General features: G+C 48.1%; 1 protein-coding gene across 4 annotated transcripts in view; it reads right to left on the bottom strand.

Moving 5' to 3' along the window:
- The window catches only part of DOCK11 (dedicator of cytokinesis 11), an 82,062-nt gene that overhangs the window by 39,400 nt on the left and 15,409 nt on the right, over positions 1 to 27,253 (bottom strand). For 3 of the 4 annotated variants that reach the window (XR_005830890.1, XM_040614113.1, XM_040614115.1), the window contains exons 2-22: positions 23,848 to 23,964; positions 23,537 to 23,626; positions 22,786 to 22,868; positions 20,686 to 20,755; positions 18,404 to 18,499; positions 15,187 to 15,321; positions 13,793 to 13,970; positions 13,265 to 13,344; positions 12,609 to 12,692; positions 10,239 to 10,379; positions 8,333 to 8,542; positions 7,840 to 7,962; positions 6,730 to 6,812; positions 5,046 to 5,168; positions 4,794 to 4,870; positions 3,418 to 3,602; positions 3,250 to 3,315; positions 2,997 to 3,089; positions 2,473 to 2,596; positions 1,681 to 1,802; positions 1,143 to 1,229 (exon numbers count right to left, since the gene is read on the bottom strand). Coding sequence is in view for 3 of the 4 variants with exons in the window: in XM_040614113.1 (XP_040470047.1) it covers positions 1,143 to 1,229; positions 1,681 to 1,802; positions 2,473 to 2,596; positions 2,997 to 3,089; positions 3,250 to 3,315; positions 3,418 to 3,602; positions 4,794 to 4,870; positions 5,046 to 5,168; positions 6,730 to 6,812; positions 7,840 to 7,962; positions 8,333 to 8,542; positions 10,239 to 10,379; positions 12,609 to 12,692; positions 13,265 to 13,344; positions 13,793 to 13,970; positions 15,187 to 15,321; positions 18,404 to 18,499; positions 20,686 to 20,755; positions 22,786 to 22,868; positions 23,537 to 23,626; positions 23,848 to 23,964 (2,367 nt within the window). In the remaining variant the exon portion in view is untranslated. The remainder of the gene's footprint in view (positions 1 to 1,142; positions 1,230 to 1,680; positions 1,803 to 2,472; positions 2,597 to 2,996; positions 3,090 to 3,249; positions 3,316 to 3,417; positions 3,603 to 4,793; positions 4,871 to 5,045; positions 5,169 to 6,729; positions 6,813 to 7,839; positions 7,963 to 8,332; positions 8,543 to 10,238; positions 10,380 to 12,608; positions 12,693 to 13,264; positions 13,345 to 13,792; positions 13,971 to 15,186; positions 15,322 to 18,403; positions 18,500 to 20,685; positions 20,756 to 22,785; positions 22,869 to 23,536; positions 23,627 to 23,847; positions 23,965 to 27,253) is intronic. The other variant, XM_040614114.1, reaches the window with a different exon arrangement.

Here is a 27,253-nt window from a genome sequence, read left to right as displayed (position 1 = left end):
AGCTTAGACTTGAAAATCTGTTGACTTACCTGCAGCAGCAGGCCATGTCCCTAGCAAGCTCCATGTCGCTACCAGTGGCACTCTTGGTCCCTGGCTGCCATCCCCCAGGACTTCAGTACTGCTCCCTGCCTTTTCCAGTGTACCCAGTCACTGCCCATCCCCTGACTCCCAGCTAACCCTGAGATTAAGCACCAAACTGCCAGCGGTGTTAAAATTCTCCTGTGGTTGCACTGCCCTGAGTCCCAATCGCCATCCAACGCTGGCCTGGAGCAGCGGGAGCCCTCCTCTCCCGGCTGTGACTGACACTGCCATACTGACCTCCTACTGTCCACCTGAGGCTGACTCTCCTTCCTATTCCTCTCCCTCCTCCTTCAATTTAATTACTGGAGTATTTAACCCTGAAAAGTATCTGTAAATGCAATCTGGTTGGGAGTGAAACTACTGTGCTGCTCTCAGTGCTGCACGGGATTAGTAAAACCCTAACCCAGATTACAGATGATGCTGAAAGCGAGTTGCTGTGATGTGAGTGCAGCTGACTACACCCAGCACAGGGCAACAAGCCCTGCCAAGGGCATTTCCCGGAGCAGTGCTGACAGGAGGTGCCCCAGGACATGTGATAGGGATCCTTGCTGCACATCACATGAAGCTTGGGGAAGTCTGTCACTACCCTAAAACAGCAGAACACACAAGGACATGGTAAAACAGCCTGAACTGGTTTCAAAGGGAAATCAGGACTTTTGTTTCCTTGTGTCTGCTGTTGTCAGGAAACTTTAAAAAAAAAATTCAATAAGCAATCTGATATTTGGCAAAAATCTCTCATTTGCACCACTTCTCTCTTTTGCATCATTAAAGTAGCTCATTTGCTCAAATGTCTCCTTGGTCCTGCCTAGTTACAGTGCAGCTGGCCAAGAAAACATCAGCCTCTCCCCAGGCTCATCCACTCCCAGCTGTCTCTCACATCCAGAGGAGCAGATCCCTGCAAGTAATCCCAGACCAGCTCCTACAGAAGTATCTCAGTGCTGCTCTGCAAACACAGGTACCTCTTTCCCATAGCACCTACAGCACAGCAGTAGTAGAGATACAGCAATTGCTTCCTCTGCATTTGTGTTGAAAATCTTTTAAGAGTGAGGTGCTCAACTTACCTGGGTGTAAATGGTTGAGTCCAAATGGATTCTGATTTTAAAGAGTGGCTTTGCTCCATCCACCCACTTTGCATCCACGCTGGGCTGCTGTGAACAGACGACATTCAAATACTTGATTTCAGACTGCAGTGAGAAGGTGGCTCTGTGCAGACAGATGCCTGGTCAGAAGGTACAGGCTGCGGTGGGAGAAGGGGTTCCCCCCAGGCACAAACACCAGCGACCTGACTGCAGCAGGGCAGAGGCGTCCCTGCGAGGACATGCACGCAGAGCACATCCCCACACTCCTGCTCTGTGCCACTGCCCCAGCCCAGTTCAGCCTGCCACAAAAATATTCTATGCAATCTACATAACCACAGAAAGTGGAATTAAAAGTGCCCTGTCTCCCGTCCCTAAGAACCTTAAGTTTTGGGGGCTGCCCTGCAGTAGGGCTCTCTTCAGCTGAGCAGAGAACCAACAGACGCCCAGAACTTCCAGCGGTAACAAAAGCTCAGCTTTCCTCTTCCTTTTACATTTAAGTCCATTTTAAATGGCTTCTTACCCTTCGTGACTCCGTGTCCCCAAGACCCAGGTAGCCAGGTGGAAGGTTGGATGAAACCGGCAAATGCCGCTCCAGGGTGACAATCCGCCCATCCTTCAGCAACGGGACCCAAGCGTATCCCACTGCGGAGTGGACCAGAGTTAGCAGAGACACAGCAATACCTGTTTAGCTCAAGCTCCAAAAAGAGCTGTGTCTCACCCTGAGAAAATCAAACTCGCAGCTGTGCCGTGGCCTCAGCGAGGCTGGGATCGGCTGGGTCAGCCTTGTTAAGGCACATTTTAGCTGGTGACTTGGTGAACGATACTCAAGACACAGCACAACCAAGATCAGGAGTGAGTTTGAGGGGTAGATAACAGTGCGTGAGCCACGGCTGGGCATCCTGACGAGCATCCTTCAGTCGCCTGAGGACAGGCTGCACGGAGAGGCAGCCCAACCCGTGGGACCTGGGTGCACTCAGTCCCTTACACATCCCTAGTTTTGGTAGGATCAGCCCCTGAGGCCCTGATCTAGCATCAAGTTTTTGTTGGTGACCTGGGTGACAATAGCTCATTCATGCAAGCCAAGTCAAGAACACGCAGGAATAGCTGTCAGATTGCAGCAAAAATGAACTTTAGTATGCAATAAAAGCGATGTGTTTTATTCCAGTGTAGACGTGTGAATTGTACTAGGTTGCTTTCAAAAAAGAAAATTCAGATAGGCTAGTATTTTAATCAAATATTTTTTCATGTCCCTACATCCATTTTATCTTGGACTTCTACATTCCAACAGAAGTAATATAAGCATTGAACATACCTTGAGTTTCAACGGTGTCCTGTTTTTTCGATGTTGCCTTTGTATTAATTTCACAGCTGACATGATAGAAGGTGAAAAGCAAATGATGCTTTTGATGGAGGTGAATTGGAAGCTCAATTTTAATCTAAAATGATACCATGATAGATAAGACTGTATTTTTAGTTGTGGAGTAATATTTTAAGTTCTATTTTATTTCAGAAATGCTATGTTGCATGCAGTTACACAAGACACATTCCTACCCATCTTAAATAACTCCTGCCTAATGTGTTCATCACATTTACACATTACTTATTAATGGGGGTGTGTGATTGGAGTGCACAAAGCATGACAGTAAAGACAGCAGAAAACAAACTGGCATTAAAAATTGACAGTCTCTGGCTCTGCTGAGCCCTTCTACTGAGGCAAAGGGCTGGCGATTATTTTCACCCGTATTTCACCCAGCCCTGGAAAAAGAGGTATCCTGAAAGGCCCCTTGGTTTTGTAGCATCCAGGAAAAACTGTTATTTCCCACTACTTTGTTTTACCTCGTCATAGAACTCTGGACTCTGGTTGTGATGCAGCACGGCAGCATATGCATTTGTGGTCAGGAGAGGGCCTCCAGGTTTGCCATATATACACTAGAAACACAAATGAAAAGCTGCGTTCAGGGTTGCTGCTGCCCCAAATTAGCTGGCCAAATTAGAACAGCGAGCATGGAAACTCAGTGCTTTCCTACCGTCCTGCTCAGCCCGGCTGGCACACAGCGAGCAAATGGCAGCCCCGTTAGCCAGCACCCACCTTTAACGGCCTGGCATCAGCTTCATCTGAATCCCTGAACTCGACACAGACAGCAATATTCCTTGCCTGGAATGAGGGAGAACAGGAGGGTGAGCCATTGCTACAGGTCAGCAGCATCAGCCCAGAGGCCGCTGAGCCTGGCTGCAGCCTGCTCCGCGGGTCACTCACCTTTGCAAACACCTTCTGGTTCTCATACTTCAAGTGCAAGGGGTAGACGTAGAGGTGGTTTTTGTAGACAGTGAAGGGATAACAGTATTTTGCAACTTCTGGGACAAGCTCCTCCACTTCAACTGCAATGTCCTCACAGTTCTTCTCAAAAGGCTTTATAGGAATATAAGAAGCCGTGACACAATCTGGAAGAGAAGGAAAGCCTGGGTAAGTGCGCACCCCGCAAACATGGGAAGTACAGCCCATGAAAGGAAATTTGTGGGTCTGAAACTCTTCAAGCACGCAGTCCTCTTCACACCAGACGAGGCAGCAGGACTTGGACCACTCCCATTGAAATGATGAAGGGAAAATTCTCCCCTTGATCATGCAACACCTGTGGTCCCCAACTGCATTAGCAATATTGAGAAAAGAGGGGTGGATGGGCACCACAGGGCTCTGCTCTCCTTGCCAGTGGGGACTGCAGAAGTGGCACTTTCCTGCAGCTCTGGGCAAAGTCAAAGGGTCTTGTGAATAACCCACGTCTGGGTAAGGACAGCTGCTCTGCCCAGGACCTGCACCTTGAGTCTTCCAGGAATGTGACCCATCAAGTTCCTGTTTTATCATGCAGACATCACCTGACTCAAGCAGACAGGCTGCTGAGATGATGCCTTGATACTGGTGTCTCAAAGTGTGTCAGTCCCACTGCATCAGTCCTTTTCCACTCTCTGCTTCAGAAAGATGTTTGTTTCCGAACACCAGTGCACAAGCCCTGCCTAATTCACTGGGACTCACATCCACCGTGAGGGAGAGTTCATCTCAAGTAATGGCCTTTCAAAGAACAGAAAAATTAAGTCACCAGAAAAGCCTTTTGGACAGGGAAGCAGACGACAGAACCTGTGACAGGAGCTGCCAAAGGCCCATGGAGTGACACTGAACATATAACGAGTCTTTTCTTTGCCTCGGTTTCTTAAAATGTGAAGTAAAAAATGACACCGACCATGTTTGTGAAGCCCTCTGGCGTTAGGGATCAAAAATGTTATATAAGATTAGTATAATAATAATAATAATAATAATAATAATAATAATAATAATAATAATAATAATAATAATAATAATAAATAAAAACAACAAAAGCAGGCAGGTAGCTTCCTTTAGATTTAGGATGTGATGGTCAAACTGCAAAGCAGATGCACCTCTCAGGTAAACCTCTGCACTTGGACCACATCCCTCCACAGAACCCATTGGAAAGACTTACAGGTCCGTGGTTGTGCTGTATTACTCATTTCTCATTGCAGCCCCGAGATACTCCTGTTAATGAAACAGCAAAACTCCCCATAGAAGCATTAACTCCTGAGGCTAGAGCCATCAGCATTTATTTTAAGATGCAAGATCCTTACTTGTGAAGTCCAGCGGGATGTCTTTGATGACGATATTTAGCTGGGCTGGAATGACCTGTAGTTTTGTCTTCTCTGGTCTGTGTTAGGGAGAAAGGAACAAGAGCGTGAACGTTGAAAGCTCAGGTGCTGAGCACATCAGCAGTGCTTTTTGTTACCCTCTGAGTATTTTAGATCATCTCATGCTTATGCTTAACTGTTTAAAAATTATATTAAAATGCCTGCTTAGTCTCTGCACCGGTCTGTTACACTTACTTCTTATACTCTGCTAAAAGCTTCAGCATATCTTCATTAGAGAGTTTGCTGCTGTCTTGCTTGTACAGAGGTGAGAATTTTCCTTCAGCATCCAGAGTGCCTTGGGAGTCTTTGAAAACTGGCCTGCAGAAAAGAAGAGACACATTTATTAAATGTTGGCAGATATGCAGACACTGAGGTCATTGACACATCAGGCTGAAGGGCAGTTTATCAGGCAAGAGGTTCACTGGCCTGTGACTGCTCTGAACACCGCTAGACTTCCCGATCACTCTCCCATCCTCATGTGGTGCTTAGACCTCACACAGACTGCAATCCATCGTGTCGCACAACATTGTGTGGGACATCACCCATTTCCCTTCTCCCCAGCCAGGTGAGAAGGACACACACAGCCCAGTTCCAAGCCTGGTCCCCAGGCACAAACGTCCTCCTAACCCCTTCCCACTAACACCAAGTGGTAAAGTATCTTCCTAACTGCACATGGGGTCAGAGCATGGAAATCCTCCTAAGAAAGGAGTGTGCAATGAAGACCAGTCTCAGGAGATACATCAGCTTCCTCCTGAAAACCCAGAGCAGGAGGCTGGACTCTGCCCTGGATGAATACCAGCATCTTTACCCTTGAATATAAAGGCTGCGGGTATCTGTAGAATAAGAACATTAAAGCATCTGTACTCCCTCTCCGAGAAAACACCTCCCTTTGAAACCCAGAGGGAAACTGTTCCAGGGATGCAAAACAACACAGCTCCCCGCAGCTGGGCACTCAACTTCTGGTTCTCCAAATGCAGCTCTTTACCCAGCAGGAACAAATTTGAAGAGCCCACCAAAGCCCATGCCCACACAGAGCCCACCACTAGGCTGAGGCATCACTTGAACGAGGGCTGAGGCGCTGCACAGGCTGTGTGCTGGCTCCCAGCAGCAACCTACATCCCCAAAACACCATCCCAAAGCTAAGCAGCCAGTGTCACAGGAAAATCTAGCTCAAGAATACACATTGCAAGCTGCATACCACCGAATCGCAGCCCACTGCGACGGTCATCTGGTGTTCCCATGTCATTACCATCCCTTTTGTTAGTACCAAAGAAGAATTTAGCAACAGGAGGCAGTGGCAGAGGGATGAACTCGCCTTCGGGCCGTCCTCTGACTTGAGATTTAAGGGATTAGCACTGATGTACTTTATCGGTCCCAGTAAAAGAACAGAGAGGGACTGGGATCACCATCTCCAGTCATTCTGAAGAACATTAATTAAAGCAGAGTCTAAGATGGGAGACAAACCCCAGCTTACTGCCACCGCCAGGCCAGGACACCCTCCGCTCTCACCCTGTCCCTGGCAATGGCTGATGCCAGGAGGGAACTGCTGTGCCAATTCCCACACCGATTCCCGCAGTAGCACGGGACAGTGTAATTCATCTTCAGGAATGTTCTGTCCTGATAGCAGTAGCTACAGGTCAGCAGGAAGGTTACTGTCTTCCCAGCACTGTTTACTTTTTAATATTTTGTTTCTAATTCTAGATGGAACATTTCAGGCCGATCCCCATTCTGCCTTGGGAATTAAAGCCAGATTCTGCCCTCGGCTGCAACTCCACTGACTCCAGTCACTTGGCCCGTTGCCCACTCGGCTGGATCGTGTCCCGGATAACTGGCAGCAGCAGCTCCCACCACGGCCAAAGCGCAGCCCACCGTGACCAACCTGGCAGCCCAGCCGAACGGCATCCTGTACTGCCCCAGACGGCTGCACACCTGCTTGGCCACCTTATGGACCTTCTGGGCAGTCTGCAAAACACAAGAGAGGTCAGTGTGTGCCCTGGCTTCCACGCTGCCCTGGAAAAAGAATAAAGAGTGCTGCACTCTCCAGGGAGGAGAAACTCTCTGTACTGCACACCACACAGCTCCCCAGGCACACCACACAACAGTCACTCAAGCAGCCAACAGGCATCCCTGTCCATCACTTCACACACACACACCCCGCCCAATTATTACTTTTGCAAAGCAATAGCAAACATGTTGTGGGCACAGTCAAATTAAAACTCCTCTTGATTCTGCATTAAACTGTCAGGATATTTTATTTATTATTTATGTGTTACTAGTATTTTTTTTTCCAATGGGTATTAGTTTATTTTCCAAAACTGACCGTAATTAGCTCATCCTATACAGACTTGCAAAGCGTGCTGAGGGAATGCCATCACATACCAGGCGTTCCATACATTGATCTTCCTATCAGGGACTAATTTTGACTGGCTGCAGCACGGCAGCATCAGCTCCACCCGGCATGCAGCAACTGGTGCCACCGGCATCACCAGGTCCCCTCCCTGACCACCCTTTGCATAAGTTTCCCCATATGATCATGGCACTCTGCGCAGAGCGAGACGGAGGCAGGGTGAGCAGAATCAAGTGCAAAGCCCACGTTTTGCTGCTACTAAAACATCACTGTTCCCAGTGGGAGTGAGCTGGGACCAGTCCAAGACACTGCGTGTAGCACCTTTTAGCAGTGCAGCCTGTTTCTCTGGGGATGGAGTGTCCTAGTTTTTTGCTGCCAGCCCAGACTTTGCTTCGTGGTCACCCTGCCCCAGCTGCTCGGCTCAAAATCCTCTGCCTCTTTCCAAGGGAAGGAACCAAATCCCCCAGGACAGCCCAGCTGAAGCCAGCCTGGGAACACAGCAAGTGGCAGAATGGATGAAGACCAATTCAGGCCAGAAAGAAGCTGAAGAGCAGCAGAAACAGCCCAAGTTTCAGACCACACTGCTCCCTGCAGCAGCAGGCAGCACCACTAAGTACATACTCCCACGGCCCCATCCAATACCTTCCCTGGGTCCGAGTTTTTCATGTACGGCTCTGCACAGTGTGTAATGCTGCCCTGCAGCACCTTCTCCACACGGGCCACCAGGAAGATCTCCACGTGTGGGTCAGTCACAGAGAAAACGCCCTGCAACAGATACAGAGTAGGCTGTCAGAGAGCAGGAAACCCTTACCTGCACCACGGCGTTTGGCCCCAGTCATCTCGCTGTCCCTTCCCACAGCCCACACAGACCCTGCTCAGGTCACCGCTATGGATGGGCCATGGGGGCTCACAAGGCTTGAACATGGTCAAGTCCTGGAAAACTCTACTCGGTGCTTTGCCCATTGCCACCAGTGAGCCTGAAGTGGTAATCTGCTTGAGACACCGACCGAAACCCCACAGCTCAAGAGAAAAGCTGACTGCTGCCTCTCCACAGCGCACAGCAACACAGTGCAACTCTACCGAACAGGCACAGCTCAACAGAGACACAGAACGAGGAGAAAAATCCGTTCTTCACCCGTTTTATGTAGCGCAGGCATGACTCGGGGATGCCGTGCACAAAGCTCTCGCCTGGCGAACGTCCCTTGGTTCCCTCCGCTCCAGACGCAGAGCTGTCCAGAAGCATGTCACGGACAGACGGAGGGTTCAAGTCCACATGGAAGTCAGCTGAAATCTTGCAATTATTTTTCAGGTCAAATAATGCCAAACTTAGGAAAAAGGGCTCCACCTGGAAATTTGATTGAATATATGTGTCAAGAAAAAACCGCATGCTACAGGCTCAAGAGTACCAACATGCATTGCCTTCCCTGCTAGGTTTGCCTTCAGCACCTGTTTGTTCCTTTAGTTTTGCACGCCAGCATTTTAGATCATTCTTACAGACGATCCATGTTTATTTGCTTTATAAATACATAAACTTGTATTTTCCCCGCACCTTCTTGCATTTTGATCCGGTCAATTTGAACAAAGCTACTTTAAAACCATCAATGAAATGTAAAGAATGAAATCCATAGGGGTTTTTATATAAGTGATACACTATGAAGTTAGGAAAATGACCCAAATCCATCAGAGCTGTTTATCCTTTGCATTGAGAAAGAAATCAACTTAAGAGTGTTTACGTTCACACGCCAAGGACCACTTCACTTGTTGTCCAAAGTCAATCAGCTCTGGATGACCCAACTCAAGACACTCAAAATGTTCCTCAGCTGCTCTGTGCCGGATGGCACAGGAGCCAGGTTAGCTCTCCCAACCAGGAAAGCTCAAATACGAGGCTAACACTGCTGAGGAACTGCATGTGCGAAATCTGCCAAGTCATTTGTAGCTATTGACCTTGAGAGCACAGGGCAAGTGGCAATAATTTCATGTATGTTTAATTCAAAAATCCTAGCAGGCGTGCGTCCGCCTAAGAAAAAAAATGAAAATGAAGGCCTGAAGATAAGACTGTAGTTTGTTCAAGACATTACAGCATAACTTGAAGGCATTATATCAATACTAAAAATGTGCTGATGAAGTCTGACTCTGGGCCTGATTAAAGACGATTAAGAAGAATCTCTGTTATCAGCAATGCATTCATCCACTGGGAGTTACTGAGGAGAATGAGCCTGGTGTGCTAGCTGTGAGCTGCCAGTACGAAACCATCACAAAAAAGCCTCTGCAGTCCTAACTGGCATCAGGCAAGGTACCATCGGCAGAGATCAGTGCCAGTGCCGCTGCCCCCCCGCCGTGCTATCTGCTGCTCTGGCACCCTTGCTCGAAAGGCTGACTCCAGCCAAAGCAAACGCTGGACATGATAACAGGGATTACATTTTGGGAGGAAAGACTGGAGGAGCCTGGTCTGTTCAGCCCGGCAGAACAAAGGCTGTGGAGAGAGGTAACAGCTGTCTACTGACATCAGAAGCTCAGAAAACACAAGGAAGAGCTTTTTAGGCTAAGGCACAACTTTGGCACAATAACAAACACATATAACATAGTGGCTGTGAACACAGTTAGGCTGGGAGTCAGAAGAAGGTTTCAGAATAGGGAAATCCCTTGCCATTAGGGGAAATGAAATACAACACAGCAGTGAGTTGTTTGGAGATGGGACGTTAGTCATTTACCAGCAGAACTTTCCACAGGGACCCAGAACGTGGCAGACATGCTCCCCACTCCCTATGCCCCCAAACCACTCACTTCCCAGATTTCCCAGTTCCTGGCGGGCTGAGGCACATCAGGACAGACCCCGTCCCCAAACATATTTTTGGAACATCACAATACCAAGGCAGACAAATCCTGCAATGACACTGGGCCAGCAGTCACCACCTGCCCAGGTCCCATTGGAGCTCATGGCAAAATGGGACCTTTTTATCCACCTAGATTAATCTGCTGAGTGGTTTTGTTGCCCGTGAGGAGAAAGAAGACGAAGCGGGACATGCCAGAGCTCCCCTTACATTGGTGGGTCCTCCTTCCGACCTGTCGCTGAGCTGGGCGAGGAGGTTGAGGGAGAAGTCCTGGCAGCACACCATGAAGCGCCTGCTGCACTTTTCCTCAAATGGCTTCACGTCTGGCTCGATCCCCGAGAAGTCTAGCCTCTAGACAGCAAACAAACAAATCTGGTCTCATTAAAAAAGAAAATAAACGCCTGAATAATGTTGAGGGATCACATCATGGCCAATAGTATCTTGATCCATTTTTTTCTAGTGGTACCAAAGTTACAAGACATTCACAATTGAGTGCCATTTGGTGATGTTACACAAATGTATTCAAGACATGAATTCATGGGGATGTATCAGTTTTTAGCAATCTGGTTTGTGGAGCACAGGAAACTAAACCTCAGTATGATTTCAGTTCCTTTCTGCTTTGCTGTAACCCTGGGGATCTTCCCAAACACCACTTAGAGCTTGGGGAAGAATGCGGAACGTAGGTGGTTGTTACACTCAGAAAAGTACCTGCCACTTTGAAGATTTGACTAGTTTAAGAGATAGACCCTGTGCTTGAAATAGAGAGCAGGCACACGCCGTGGAGATCATGAACAACATCTGAAAGCGGAAGGCATTTCTAGATGCACAGCAACAACCGGTGTGGTTACAAACAACAAAGACTGCCTGCAGAGCCAGCTGGGCAATCCAAACAGGCTGGATTATAATCACCTCCTTCCTAACCCAGAACATCCATGCCTGGTCTGTGCCTCGCCATCCGCCCTTCCCGGGGCGCGGACACGTACATGACCACAATACCATCAGCCAGATAAAGACCCTCAGGCTTCACCATAGCCATCGTACCAGGGACACAGAGCTACCAAACACCCCTAAAAACCAGTACACGCCTCAGTGACCATCTGGCATAGTCCTGTTTGGTTTTTTCCCCCCTCAAATCCTGCAGAAACCTGCACGCCAAACGCTGGGCGCCGATACCTCACAATGGAGTAATTTCAGCAAAGTATGCTGCAATTGTTAATCCAGTTCTGGGAAACTTTCCCCATTGTTTCTCCTATTTCCTTTCAATTATGAAAGCATGTTGCAGGTATATGTTCCTGCCCCCAGTTTCCTTAGCACCAGGCACACAACTGTGCACATGCACACCAGCATCGACTAGGGCACTGATTTTGAATGCCCAGTATTATAGCAGATCCGACTGATCCACATCAGAGTGAAAATCTCTGGGTAGATGGGGAGGGCAGTGAATTCAGCCTAGCCGTTTGGTTGGGGGGAGGGGGGGGAAGATATCTTAGGCGCTCCACACAGAATAATATTTCCATTTTTATTATCTGACTAGAATATAGGAAACTTCTCAAAGCTTCTCTTAAAAAGAAAAAGCCTCCTGGATCTCCTGGATGCTTATCTTCTTCCTGTTAAAGACCTTAAAGAAGTGCCAAGACAAAACCTCTCATTTTGTACAACTAAGCCTTTTAAAGAGTAATTTCATTTCCTTGTTAAACCAGAATGTTCTTTTTCACAGGTGCGAACAAGCCAAAGCACTCCAGAAGGAGAACCAGCAACTATGAAATAACTTGGAACAATTCTCTAAAACTGTGTTAACAATTGCAGCTCATTCCACTGAAATCCCACACCTGGACCTTGGCAGAGAGCTCAACAAAGGCATCAAAGCTGAAAGGAAAACAAGCCACTAGTCAGTGAACCCCTACTCCGGCATATGAGAACGGCATGGGGTGTTTTTTCTGCTTGTATATCCCTTACATCTGAAAATTCCCTGAAGACTGTGGCTCTCCCTGTAAAGCCCTATCATGGTCTTTGACATCACTGCTCCCCACCCCACTCTCAAAGTGGCAGAAAGCCAGACTGGATGTCAGACAGCGCACCGAGGAGCAGAAGCAAGCTCCTTCTTATGTTGTCAGACCTTTAACATTGACCCAGAGAAGCCAGGAACTGGGTTTGTCTGACACAGTAAGTAATGCTGCACTCCAGGATGCTTAGAGGCATCTATCTTAAAAGCAAGTGGTTCAACACACGTGCTGAGCCCATGCAGTGATGCTGGTGTCCTTGCAATACCACTTCTCCACTTCTGCAACCCTAAGAAGCTCCCAGAGGCCCAGGTGATAATCCAGCCACATCAAGATGCATCACAGAAGCCAGCAAAGCTGGAGGGAGGAGGTGTGTGGGGCTGCTGCGAGTCTTTCCTTCTGTTTGAGCGATCACCAGAGTATTGGCGTCTTGTCCAGCTCTCGCTGGCAGGGATGTGGGCTGCATTTCTGTCCTGCAAACCACGTTGCCTCTGCAGGCAAACAGCGTGGCCATGCAAGGGAATGGGGGAGACACGGCACAGAACAAAACCTCACATTTGCAAACACGGGTGATGTTTACCTGGACTTCTGGGTCGAAAGAAAAGAGGTTTTGTCTTCCATCATTTCTGCTCAGTTTGTTCAGCTGATCTGTTTCTCTTCCATACTAGAAGAAAGGAAGGCATTGATATTACCGTCTGGCCACACAGAGGCAAACACTTGTTATTTGGAAAGAATGTAAGCAAAACAAAACACGTGTTTTTCAGGTTCCCTTTGTGATATGCGAGACGATGCAAGGCTTCTCAGCTGTAGCCCCCAGAACGGTGCAACGACAGTAAAGCCACGCGGCTCTGCCGCATGGGAGAGCAGACAGTAGCAGGCAGCCACGCTCTGGATCATAAATAGAAGGTGGCTGCCACCTAACTGCCCCCCCGCCCTCACGGCCAGGATGGGACCCCTGCTGAGCAGGGATGAGTGGTGCTGACCACAACAACCCTTCATTCACTCCAAGTCTGGCTCTTCCTTAAGGGCCCCGCACAGGCAGGTGAGGAGCGTGCAGCCCCGAACCGCACAGCCCCATCCATGGGACAGGCAGGTGAGATGACAGAGACCCCATCAGCACTGGCGCCTGCCCAGCTCCCCCAGAGCTGCAGACACAGAAAATGGAAAATCCCTTTTATAGACACGGTGGAGAGAACTAGCTATGGGCTAGGAGGGCAACCTCTGCAAACAGGATACCTTCATCAGCTCTGGATGCATGCTTCTCTCCAGGCTCTCCAGGATGTTCTCTGATTTCCCCTGCGTGCTTGACTCATCATCTGCAAGGACACAAAAACCAGATGTTCAAACCAACTGCAGGAGCACCTCTCTGCCAGAAAGCATCCTGCAATATTTGCTTACAATAGCACAGAAACAGTTTATGAAGACTTTTCCATTCCTCAGGAGTAAGATTTTTCCATACATTACTAGTAGCAGAGTATATACTATTACAGCCTGCCTGGTCTTTCCAAAACAGAACTTCAGCACAGAGCCAGTTTTCCAGGAGTCTTGAAACTTCGCCATGGATTTCCCATCCAGAGGAAGGGTCATGTTTCCCTCCCCTTCTATTCCTCGGGCTATCATCCACATTATACTAAGCCCTTTTGCATGATATCATGTGTCAGCCACAATTTTCGCTATTAATACAGGAAGAAAAATATACACTTCTCCAGGCACGCTGCTTGCATCATGCTGGAGAAGGGTGAAGGCAGGTATCTATAAACTGACCTTGCACAGATTCCACGGTATCTTTCTTCTCTTGCACCAAACTCTCAGCATTGCTCTGAATGATCTTTCTTAGAGTTACCAGCCATTCTTCCATCTCCTGCTCAGTTTCAGCTGCGAGATAGTGGCTGTACTTGTCTATGGTCTTCAGTTCAAATGCGTAACGGCGCATCTTAGGACACTAAATGAACAAGAAAGAGAAATATTTGTATTACGTTTTCCTCAATGACTCAGCACAGTATCTGCTGTAAGGCTCCTCTCTGTGAAAGCATCCTGAACTGAAATATTGTGAACTACGGTGCAAAGAACCCCCCCTTTACACAGCACCCTTCCTGAGGTAATCATGAAGGGCTTCAAGGCAGCGATCAAGCAGTACGCAGATCCATGGCTGCCAGCAACTCTCAAAGTGGCAGAAAGCCAGACTGGATGACAGACAGCGCACTGAGGAGCAGAAGCAAGCTCCTTCTTATGTTGTCAGACCCTTAATATTTACCCAGAGAAGCCAGGAACTGGGTTTGTCTGACACAGTAAGTAACGTTGCACTCCAGGATGCTTACAGGCATCTATCTTAAAAGCAAGTGGTTCAACACAACTTTTCTGAGATACACTGGCCTTTAAACAGCATTTTCCAACCAGAAGCCGAGGCAAATCTGATGCAGCTCGGGAAGTGCATTCTGTACATCACTGAGGCGTGTGCGCTACTGCTCTTACTGTGTTCAGAAAGATAAACGGAAACGCACAGCTCTGACTCATCCGTGCTGAAGCAAACCACCAGAGTAATTTCAGCTGCTCCACCACGCTCAGTGCTTGAAGCTTCTGCAGAAATAGCAATGGCAGAAAGCACAGCAGCAATCCACTGCTGCATTTCACTCTCAGCATTACAAAGCAAGCCCAGGTTTTAAGCCCTGTACAAATACTGGCTCCTGAAACCCTACAAGCCCTCTGCAGTTCGTAAGTCCCAAAGGGCTGCATGCTTGCGCGGCCTTACTGGGATGTAACTTCATAAACAAGAAGCTGGTGCGAGCAGCAAATAGAGGGTGAAGCTGCCCAAGACTGAATCACACCAACTACTTACTGGCTTCAGCCCTCAGTAAGGCACCTGACCTGTGATAACCAGGTGAAGATGGACAGAGCAGGGTGACAGCAGATGAGGTAACGATGAAATGCTTCCGTTTTCATCCGACAGCAGTTCTTCCACTTGCTGTCTTCCTGGCCAAACATATGGCACCCTTATGAAATGCCTTGAGTGCCTTTTAATCAGATTAGCTGACAGAGCAAACCAGCTCTGGGTTAATTTGTATATCCACGCCTTCACCCCTTGCTGACACAGAGCTGGAGAGCACGTCTGTCTTGGAGCTAGCAATGCCCATGTACAGCCACGCGGAAAGCACACCTACCTGAACAACATCGTTGCAAGCATCCAAGAAAATACAGCCTTTGGATTCTTTCGAAATTTTCTCATCTTTGTAGGAATTCAGAATATAGGAGCCGTCCGTGAGTTGTGACAAGTAAAAATACCTCCTCTTGAATACCTGCAAAAGTACAAAGCCTTGCTCATGCAAGTATTCACTCTGTTGTACACAATCACAAACCACAGCCACCGTTTTGGTATCTGCCTTCCTGCTATTGAGAAAATACCGTAACAAGAAACACTGATGACCCCAGAGTGTTGCAGATTCACCCCTTTGAGTATGATTTGTTTTATAGAGATTTCGTCGTCATCTTTAATTTTAATTTCCTTCTTCTTATTATAAGTTTGCCTATCTAAAGCAAAGCCCCAGGGCTTCCAGCTCGTCTCTCAGCTGGCTCCAGCTTAACTCATCTTTACAAAGTAATTCTGCGTGGTAAACTCAGATCAGCACGTTGCTTGAAGATTCACCCCATCCTAGAGCAGTATTTCCAGAGCCTTTTTGATAAAGACCTCAGTTAGAATTACAAAGCAACTCCCCTGAAGACTTTGGAACAGACATGTGGAAATTCCTAGCGCTCAAATGCAAGCCAACAGACACAGTAATCCATTCAACTGCTTGGTTTTGTATTTTTTTTAATAGAAAATTATTTTAATTAACTGGTTTGGGCTTAGTGTTCAGTTCTCACCTCCGAAAGCAGCAAGTTCGGGAGAAGTGTTCCTATGTTTGAGCTATTGATTTTTATGAAGAAAAAAAAAACAAACAAAAAACCACCAACAACAAAACCCCCAACTCTCCAGTATCTCAGAACATCTTCCTTGACGTTTGTCAGCCAAAAGGCAGCGGACTGTAATTCAGGAGAACATTCTGGTAGCAATTACGGTAGCAGCATACGCTGTCAGGTCTGTAAGGAGCAGGGTGCATGTCACAGTTGCTGGGTATCTGTGTTAGGAGAACCACGAAGGAAGCCAGGGCAAGCTGCACTGTGAGTATTTCCACTGTTTTGCATAACTGGAAGATCTACGAATAAACACATAATTTTTCATCCCAGATGGGAGACTACTAGTAATTTCCTGCTCCCATCATTACTGACACCAGCACATGTTTAATAAAACCACTCGCTTGCAAAGAACTGGAAGGGAGCATTGCGCTCTGAACGGTAACCTAAGCCCTCTGAAAAGTAACCTCTGGCATCATTTAGATGACTAGATAGCTGTGGAGATGCTCCAACGTTTTTCACCTTTAAATTTTACAAGATTTAACTAAACCTTTAGTTCAATAAAGCATAAAAATACATGGAAAGCTATGTATGCTAAGCGTTAGCCAGCTTAAACACTGATTTAGCACTTCACTGAATCAATCTCAGAAACTTTTGGCAGCGGATGTTACAGAAACCCATGATAGATCTCTCTCTAGATATTACAGGGTTGATATCCCTCATGGGTATTGGATTTCATGCTAAACCATTTGCATCTTCTGAATTCTGTTCAAAAGGAAATGCAGAAGCAAGCAGTAAACACTATTCCTATGATCTTCCCCCTCTTGTAAGCACTGCTGTCAGAAATAATTGTCAGAAGACCACGCTCATTTGAAATGAATACTATAAACCTAGAAGCAGAGGGAATGGTCCCCTCTGATCAGGCTACAGATGCTGTTGGTGAACATCGCAGTTGCAGAGGGATGGTCAGGAACTGGGGAAGTCCATTTGGGCAGAGATGAAAGAAAGAAAGAAAGAAAGAGAGAAAATCTTGATGCCATGCTTGTAATGCAGCATGCTGCAAACCAGCCAGCTGGAGGGCTGGGCCAGACCAGGGGAGCTCTCTGCAAAGGAAAGGCTACTTTAAAATTGGCAGCTGTAGCTTAATTACAGTTTGCTCGTGGGCTAGTTCTCCACAAAATACACACTGCACATGCTTAGCAACACCATGGTACCAACACTGCAGCACGTCACGGCAGTGGAAGAACCAGCACTCAAAAGATGAATGTTTCTGCTTCTGTGATAGCACAGCAGCCTCCTAAAGTGGTGATAATGCTGAAGAAGTTCAAAAGTCCTCAGATTTCTCACATATGCTTTAGGAGGCGTTTTGTAAGACACAGAAGTGACCGGGACCAGCTCAGAAAATGGCTACTGATTTTCGGTACTTCGATGTCCAAGTTTCACAAGAGACTCTGTGGATCCTATCCGTTGAACTGAAGCCAGTGTATTTTGGGTTATCATCTCTGAAAGGTGGGTCTGTGGTGCTGGGCACTGAGAGGTGCATTCAAGAAGGGACCCGATTGCTTTGAGCATGTACGACACCTCCTCCAGAAGTTCCAGGAGCAGAAATGGCTTCAACCTTGCTGCTCGGAAAAGCAGAGGATCAGAAAATCCTGTTCTGTTGCCTTCAAGCTCATTTTAAAACTCACATTAAAATTAGCCCTATAAGCGGTCCTGCTCCACTTCTCATGGAAGTGTAAATCCTTGAATCGAGCTTTAGAACAACTGAAGTTTTTGAGATCTACCAATACCCTTATGAAGCAGCCCCACTGCGGCCATCCTCCAGCTGCACAGCTGAACGTAACACCCTGATATTCCCTCTATGCTGTAACAAGGCAGCTGCACGGCGGAACAACAGACAGGCTCATTGCCACACAAAAAAAACCTGTGGTCGAACTATTAAAAACCTCCACTGCAAAATCCAAGCAATGTCACACCGGATTACACAGAGTGGAGAACAGAGGACAGTGCAGCTGTTGCTTCGAGGTCAGTAATGCTCCATCTTCTCAGCGATATCACCCCTGCTTTTAAAGCAAAAACTGGCCATTTCAATTTAAAGCTGGTCCCCGTATATTATTTCCTACCAGCAAGGAAACTATCAATTCAGTAAGTTTTCTTTGCAGGGCAGCTGTTTCAGTGATTTAAATTCCCTTCCCCTCCCAGGCCTCAGCTGCTCACTCAGAAAACAGCCTTGACTCACTTGAACACGCTTCGCCTTTTTGTTCAGCTTTCAGATTTGAGGTGCACTGGTCTTATATTTTGGGGAAGGAAGGGTCAAAGGTTGTTGCCAGACTGGGTTTTCCAGTCCACTTTGGGATGCTCTACAAGCAGGACAGACACCCATCCAACCCCAACCCCACCCGTCGCACTCATGCTGGCTTTGCAGACGTGGTCTGAGCTCCACCTCGGGCCTCGCTCACGACTAACGTAACGCTGGACCCAACTCACCTTCATGGTGACAGTGATTGTGCTATTTACATTGGCTTTGTGCAGCCAGCCTTGCTTTATCACACCGCCTTTCTGGGAGCACAGGGACGAGGAATCCTGAAAGAGCAAAAGATCAGAAAAAGAGGAGGTCAGGTGAACTGCCTCCTACAAAAAATTCCCCTTGGACACAAAGAATATGTCCACTCTGGAAAGCAATACTGGTTCAACTACAGCAATAGAGCAACATGTGGAATGCACGTGTAAGATGTACAGCTACACATTCAGCGTCATCACAAAAATGTTGAGGGTTGTCTCTTTCTAAAAAAGAGGCAAAACAGGCTAGTTTGGGTCAGTTTTAAAAAAGAAAGCTTACATCTGCACTGATAGAGCTGTGCAGCAATTTTGCAATGAGGAAATACATACTGGTTCTTCTGCAGTATTTCAAAAACCTGGTGAAGAAGGAAAGTTTCAAAACGGTCTGTTTAGGAAGTTGCAAAATGCAGAACTCCAGACTTATTCTGTCATTTCCTTTTGATAAATCAACTCTCCATTTTAAATTCAGGCAAAACCCACCAAAGCCCAAGAGCTGAAATGTAACTGGTTTCACATTTATCAAAACAAACAGTTTCAAGTGACCCAACCAGGCTGTTCTTGGCATACCAGCTGGGACTTCCACCTCTGCTCCTGGCCCAGGCTGCCAGAAAGGGGGAACGGCTCTCCACCCATACCCACTGTGACCTCCGCTGGGGAAGGAGGGAAACGAGATCCCAGACTGATGAAAAAAATTCACCCTGGGACTTCCAGTGACTCAGCAGCAGAGGTGGACCTGGACTGTCTGCCGATGAGCTATGAAGGGACTGTTTTATATCATCTCCTGCATCCGTTTTCACCCCTTTCTTGTCAAACTTACAACGACAAAGTAGATTTTCTGACGCTTTATTTCCCTGGGTAAAACAACCCATGATTTCTCCTTTTTTTCATCAAGAGATTTCTTTTACTTGAATTTCCATTACCTAATTCTAATGCGAATGCTGTCGGGAAACTGTAACAGAATCCTTTAGATAGGGCCACACCAAAAGATACAAATGCCAAAATATCTGCCAAAGCACATGGAATACTCTTCCACAACCAACCTCAGTAACGTCAATTGTTTGAGTATCTGGGACACTGACCAGAAGAAAAAAGTTCTCCACCAAATTTTGGTATAGCATATTTTTGTCCTTTTGCTTTTTCAGAAGCATGTTGATAACAGACCGCGCAGCTCTGTCTCCAGCCCAAATTAGATATTATTAAAGAGGTAACACCTCAAGTCAACGATGTAATGCAAACCAACAACGCAGCCAAAACAAATTAAGGCCAAACTTGACAATACATTTCCACTTACAAAGAGGCCATCCCAGTCCAGACCTGAGACGTGCTGGGACACACACAGTAACTGTGAGAAACGTGCATGAAACAGCCCCTTCAAATTTTCAGCTCTGCAAGAAACTCCCCTTCTCCTCTGTAAGCTCCCCAGCAGCAGCACCTCGGTGCCATGCGGGTTCTGAACAGCTGGGCTAAACTCTTCCAGATGTGATCTAAAACTTCTTAATGTCATGGGCGTGAATTAAGCTTCATGTGGTACTTGAGACAGAAAAACGCTACCCCTCCCTTTTGTAGCAACCATGATGTGCAGAGGGGAACATGGCACCTGCACCATCCAAAATGACCACCCGGTCTGAGATGTCCCAACTGCCAGAGCCCCCAGCACACCCCCATGGAAGAGCTCCAGGGCTGCACATCTTCCTTGCAACCAGCTGAGCACAAACACGCCAACTTCCAGAGCGAGCAGACGCCTCTGAACATTTGCAGAGTATATACAGAACAGGTCCGACATGCCGGGAACACAGCGGGTCAAGCAGCTGATGAGGAATTGCAGGTTATGTGGTGGAGCACAAAACTTAAGAGAAGGACCCCAATACTGCAGTGTAGTTGAAAACCAAATTGCTCACTTTTAATTCTGGACATGAAGAATTTTATTTAGTAATTGTTTGGCTTCCCTTCCCCCCCCCCCCCCTTTACTTTTCAAGGGAAAAAGCCATGAGAAATATTCTGGCTAATATTCCAGATAATTTAGGAGACCCTTGGCTCCAAGTGATTATCTTGTCATACTTGAAAATAAATCACTGTCTCAGTTGTAGTCCCATCTTCACAGTACGAAGCCAGAAAACCCTTCCTGGGAACCGAATTCTGACTGTGCTTTGTGAAATTTGCTTTTTAACAGATCTTAGCGTGAAACATGTAAAAAGAAATAATCTCCTTACCTCATCCTTTTCAAAGTCTTCATCAATTTCAAACACATGGCTTGGAATCTTGTCTGGCCTAAAGGATTTGCTGAAATCACAACACATTTTCATTTTTAATGACTGGGACATGAGGGTTGTCCGAGCCAGCAGCTGGATCCAGAAGCAATAGCCAAACTGTGGACTACAGAGCACAGCAAAACTGTCCTCCTGCAGAAGACAGATTTCAAGAGACCTACAGCCCCTTACTGCCAGAGAAAGCTAACTTCTGAATGCATCTCATGGAAATTAAGCACAAGCAGTATGTAATTAGCTTTCCTCTTATTAGCTGTCTGATTCTGCAGTGTGCCCTGGGCAGGTTTGCTGGCGGTACGGAGCTGGGAGGAGCGGCTGATGCCCCAGAGGCTGCGCTGCCATTCAGCGAGACCTGGGCAGGCTGGAGGGTTGGGCAGGGAGGAACCTCCTGAAGTTCCACAAAGGCCAGTGCAGGGTCCTGCCCCTGGCGGGGACAGCCCCACGCACCAGTACAGGCTGGGGTTGACCTGCTGGGAGGCAGCTCTGTGGAGCTGGGAGCTCTGGTGGGCAGCAAGTTGCCCATGGGCTGGCAGTGTGCCCGGGTGGCCAAGAAGGCCAGCGGGACCCTGGGGGGCATCGGGAGGAGCATGGCCAGCAGGTCGAGGGAGGTGACCCTGCCCTCTGCTCTGTCCTGGTGAGGCACATCTGGGGTGCTGGGTCCAGTGCTGGGCTCCCCAGCTCAAAAGAGACAGGGAGCTGCTGGGAGGGGCCAGCGCGGGGCTATGAAGATGATGGGGGGACTGGAGCATCTCCCTGATGGGGGAGGGCTGGGAGAGCTGGGTCTGTCCAGCCTGGAGAGGAGGCGGCTGAGGGGGGATCCCATCGTGTCTGCAAGTATCTTCAGGGCCAGGGCCAGGAGGACGGGGCCAGGCTCCTGTCAGTGGTGCCCAGCGACAGGACAAGGGGCAACAGGCACAAACTGCAGCACAAGAAGTTCCTTCTGAAGATGAGGAAGAACTTCTTTACCACGAGGGTGGCAGATCCCTGGGACAGGCTGCCCAGAGAGGCTGTGCAGGCTCCTTCTCTGGGGACATTCAAAACCCACCTGGACGTGACTCTGTGCAACCTGCCCCAGGTGACCCTGCTTTGGCCATGCCCAGGGGTTGGACTAGATGGTCTCCAGGGGTCCCTTCCCACCCCGACCACTCTGTCATTCTGTGATTTTGCTGACTTGCATCTATGCAACACAGATGCAGCAGGTCAGCTCATATTCCATCTTGCTAAAAAAGAAGCCAGATCAGACTGCAAGGTTGTTCACAGATTTTAATATGATTTGATCAACAGTGTTGCCCCACTGCTGCTTTACATCCCTGCGAGATCCTCAGAACAGACCCATTTCAGCCAATTAACAACAAAAAGCATTTAACAAGCTGCCAGCACACGAGCAGCCTGAACAGCGGTCCAGGCATGCAAGAGCAGAGCCGGCGCCATCACTGAGAAAATAACAATCCACCAGAAATCCGAGATGTATACGCCTGTCTGAAAAACCCAGTTAGCTTTGGGGCTGGAATCACTGGCAAAGCCCAGCATTTCAAAGTACGTCACTCCCCAGCACTGCCAGCATGACCAGTGATACTACACCACCAGACTGAAGTTGTCAAACAATTTCTCAGTGACAGGGGGCACAAAGAGGATCTGCTCAGCATGGGAACACCATGCCTAGCACCCAGAGAGCATCAGCCCAGTGGGACAACGAGGCTCCCAATTCAGGATGAGCAGACACGGCCAGCATTATTTATCCTGCCACGAGTCCAGACTGTAGTCCGTCCTCATCCCAGGTGGAGGGGGCTGCTTGCACGCTGGTGGATAGCATGTGGAGCAATGACTCACGCTGACAGTGCTGCCAGCAGCTCCGAGACAGAGCTGAGCGACAACGGTGTGATACCACGAACCCCTGGCTCTCCAACCTTCACAGCGCCATGCCTGCGGAGGGGAGGCTGCTTGTGGGACAGGCATCAGGACGAAGGGCAGACAATTTCTGCTAAGCCTGACCAAACCCCAGCCCTGTGACCATGCATTAGTATTCCAAGGGAGCATGACACTTACCATGGCAACATCCGAAAGTCTCCTGAGTATTCCTCATACTTGTAGTTTACCACGTGCCAGTCAGAGCTGTAGGTTTTAATGCACTGAAAGGAAAACAATACAGCTCTTTGAAAGCTACACCAAGCAAAACAAAACCCTGCACAGCTCTGAAAGGTTATACAGACTGCTGGGTGAGGCAAGCACAAGTGGAAAGGGTCTGAACAAGGCTGCTGCACTTGTTTTATGCTGCAGTACCGAATTTCATACGGAATCTTTGCAGCACAGAAACAAAATCACACAGCATCTGGCCTGCCACACGGCTACTGATTTTGTATTTACATCAACCCAGGGCTTTGAAAAAAGGAGTAGCAATTTGGGAGGGGACTGTTTTCCAGAAAGCGCCAATTTTCTGCCCTCAGAAATGTAATGCCTCTAACTTGACATTGACCACCGCTTGGCATGTAGTTCCACTGCACCTGGAGGGAATGGTCCTAACAAACTCGTGGCACTCAGGACCCTGATGTACACACTGCAGCTCAGGCAGGTGGTGCAAAGCCACACGCCTTATCTGCACACAAAACCCGCTGGAAAGAAGCACTGAGCAAGAGACACACACGAGAATGATCTCTTGCAGCCAGCCTGCCTGTGACCGGTGCTTCCCAGCAGGAAAAGCTAAGTGATCGGCCACCTCACAGACTGGGAGCTACGGCAGAGCGTCCTGCCTAAGGGACAAAGTGCTAAGGGCAGGCGTTGCGCAGACTTTTGCCCCTACCTCTTTGACAAAGAGACTCTGAGCTTTCTTTAGAGCATCTTCTGGCACTGTTGACTGGACAGTCCTTCTCTGTCGACCAATGACTGAGATCTGCAGGAAAGAGGAGAACATGTTTTCAGTGCAAACTGGGTCTTCAGGGCTTGATACTTGCTTTAAACGTGGTGGGCTCAAATCGTCAGTGGGTCCTTTTGGTTTCGCGTGTCAGTAATGCAGCCAAAATGAACATGAGGTTAACGGTGGAAGTTTTCCAAGGTAAGCAGGACCGGAGATGAATGAGCCTCAAACATGAGAACCAGCCAGTGCAAACTCACAGATACATCTTCGATCGGAAATATCAGCAGGTCCCGGAGGGGATCACTGTAGATCTGAACTCTGCGTTGAAGGATCACGTTCTCATAGTCCAAGGGTTCAACCACTTTTGTTTTTTCCTGCAGGAAAAATAGAAGATGAAGAATTTACATATATATAATATATAAACTAACAATTAACTAACATCTTGTGCTTAATGTAGCCTGACAACTTCAAACTGCGTTACCAATGGACTACTCATTAATTCAGCAATCTGATTCTCGTGTGATGCAGGTAGCCACCAGTGTGCATGTTTCACAGACAGAGGTAACAAAAGGGTTAAGTTATTTGTGCCTGGTAATAAGCTAGGGGAAGAAACAAAGCACCGAGCTGCTCCCATCTGAGCAGAGTCTCTAATTTCTTAATGGAGCAAGAAATCTTCCTGGACAGCCCACAGCTTTAACAGCTGCAAGCTTCAGCGTATTTATGTTTGAGCAGCTCATCCGTGCAGCTCAGAAGAAATACGGTCTCCTACGCTGGCGCTGCTCAGCTCGAAGTCGGTTTTGCTCGAGGAGCTGATGAGAGAAGCTCTCTCTCTGGAAACTTGCCCCTGGCGAGAGGAGAGCAGGCCAGCCGCTACAGCTTCCAGAGCAAGGCTCTCGCCCTGTGGAAGGAAGAGCAGCATCCCTCTGGAAAGGCAGGAAAGCCCTCTCCATAAATCACACCTCAGCCACAGCTGAAGGCTGGAAAAATCTGGGGACTAGCTTTGCTCTCAGCTCCATTTCTGGGAAGCAAGAGGAACTTACCCAAAATCCTTGGAGTCACAATTTAAAACTGTTAGGAGAACGCCATTACATTTGTTATTGCACTACTTTTGTCTGTGTTACAAGCCCAGAAAAGAGTTAGCACTGCAACTGTGAAAATTAACCTTCACACTAAAAGCAAACACATAATTCTGTATATGAATGGTCACAATAAAATGAGAAGCAAATTCTGATACATCAGCTTTGGCTTGTTTTGAATCTTGACCCAAAACCTTGATGCCTGGCCATGCCATGGACATCCAGGGACACCCTGCAGCAGCCGTGTGATGCCAGGATGGTACGTGCCCCTGGAGTACACACCCTTGCAGGACGGTGTGTTTGGGCTCTCCACTCTCAAAACAGGAATGTCAGATGCTTCCCCACCAGCAGCACACTTTTCCTCCCTGCTGAATGGTTTTGCGGCGGTGAACTGTTCACATAGCCCTGAGTTAAAGATGAGACCCGTACAAGGTCTCTTGCTGTAGACAGCAAAACCTGCAGCCCAAGAAAATGAGTCCAAAACAAGGACCAAAAGCTCGGCACCTCTGGGTAAACAGCTGCATCACCAAGCGCCCAAACAGCTCACTACTGCCTGTGACACGGGAGATAAGCCAAAAAATCAAGACTGCTCCTTCAAAACCAGCCAGAGCCCAAGGGTTTGTCCTATGCCTTTGGCTCCTGAGCCTCTGGGATGCATTAATTAACGTCTTCAAGCCCTTTGCAGCAAATGTGAGCCAGGGTCTTGCTTTAATGGCAATGGAGCATCTCCTGCATCGAAGTGGAGCTGATGCTGGGACTTTGGGGAGGCAGTTGTCACGTAAGGGGGTAACGCCCCCAGGCAGGAGCTGTTTGGGGGTGGTCACACTTTAATCTTGTTTTCATTTTTTTCTGAAACGTTGCAGAAGATCTTTGTATGGTGGTATCTTCTCATACACTAGCATCTGCAAAAAACAGTCAAAGAATTGTAGAAAAAGGTTTTTCTCCTTTTTTGCCATACTCTGTAGCAAACCTGGGCGGTCTGTTGGGCTGGAGCAGTGAAGGCAGCTGTCTCGCCCAGGCTGCCTTTGGCTTCTCTCAGAGGACCAGCCCCACCAAGCAGAGGCCATTCCTCGGTCCCAGGTGCACGACTGGTGAGCTTTTAATACGTTCAGAAAGCAAAACTGAGATGAAAGCTTTTCCCCACAGCACTTCGGAAATGCAAGGCGGCTACCTCTCACGCTGGATTTCCCAGAACTGCTTCCCAGCAGCAGAACGACATTCCAGCATCTCTGACCCGTGTGCAGTTACAGCCTGTTTTACTCATGTAAGCAACACCTGGGTCCCGTGCAAGCCTCCAGGCAGAGCTATTTCTGCACAGCCTTTTGCTGAGCACCCACTTGTGCCGCGCTTCTGGCTATCCACAGAGAAGCTCTAACTCTTGGCTTCAGAAAATATACCTCTTGCCCCAGACAGTTTTGCATTCATAACGTCTCTTTTCCATGCTGCAGGAATCCAGCATGGATTAGCTCAGCTATCTGAAACAGTTCCCCTCTTAATCGCTCTCTGGAAACTTTGCTTCACTGTTTGCACAGTCCTGAAAGGAACCTCGCAAGCCTCAGCACCAGCAGAAGCGCTGCAGCCGTCATGGGAGAAGCCTACCAAGCCCACCGGTGGGAAAGCCAAGGGGACTGGGCAGAGAGCCCCCCCGGGTGCCAGAGCGTACAGGGGCTCTGCCCGCTCCCCCGGCTGTGGGGATCCGGGGCACGGTGTGGCGAACGCTGCCAGCCCCGCTGCACGCACAGCGCCTCTTGCTCCTGCACCCAGGACCTAAGCTGCACGGGAATCCCATCAAAAAAGAGCGAGCCCATCTGAAAAATAGAAGTCCCGAAAACCCAGCAGGTAGACAGAGAAAAAGAACGTAATTTTCCCTCAGTTAGTCTCACGCTCTTTAAATGCTTAATTGAATTTCATTAATCGTCTGAAACAGCGGTCTTATTTCAGGATAACACTACGTGCTTCTGAAAATTTGCTAGGCTTTGCAAATTAACGTGAATTAACAGGATATTCATGAGCTGCTCTCCCATTTGCAGGTCTGGGGCCACGCATCCCCAAAATTCGTCCGCCCCAGCAGACCGGGCAGGACCCTACAGACCAGGCGCACGGCTCACTGCCGATCTACCCGATTGACACTTCTCGCTGTAATCACTGCAGCAATCCCAGCAAAACTCAGCAGTGTAAGCTGGTTAAAGCAGTGCCATGAGCCTGAGTGCTGCTTACACCAGCTCCCTGTCTCACCTCACCCTACCAGCAGCTGTAACAGTAAATTAAATTCCCTCTAAAAACGTTTTATATTGCTATAGCATTAAATACTAGCCTTGGGTACACAGAACTCAGGCCTTCCAATTACACAGTGGTTTTAGTCCTTTTTTTATTTTGCAACATTGTCCTGGAACTCTGTGTTTCTAAAGTTGTTCTTTTCAAAAGTTGGGGTTTCGATAACGTTTCTTTTCCAGCTTTGACACCTCCAACGACCAGCAAGATAAAAGTCCTGGCAGTCACCCCCATGGGATCCGGTGACAATTAAAGGGTAAGGACTGAAAAGGACCCCACACCCTCACGTGAGAGGTTTCAAAACCCATACAGCACT

This window comes from Falco naumanni, chromosome 14 (genome assembly GCF_017639655.2).
Source record: "Falco naumanni isolate bFalNau1 chromosome 14, bFalNau1.pat, whole genome shotgun sequence".
NCBI lineage: Eukaryota > Metazoa > Chordata > Aves > Falconiformes > Falconidae > Falco > Falco naumanni.
This window is presented reverse-complemented; position numbering and strand designations above follow the sequence as displayed.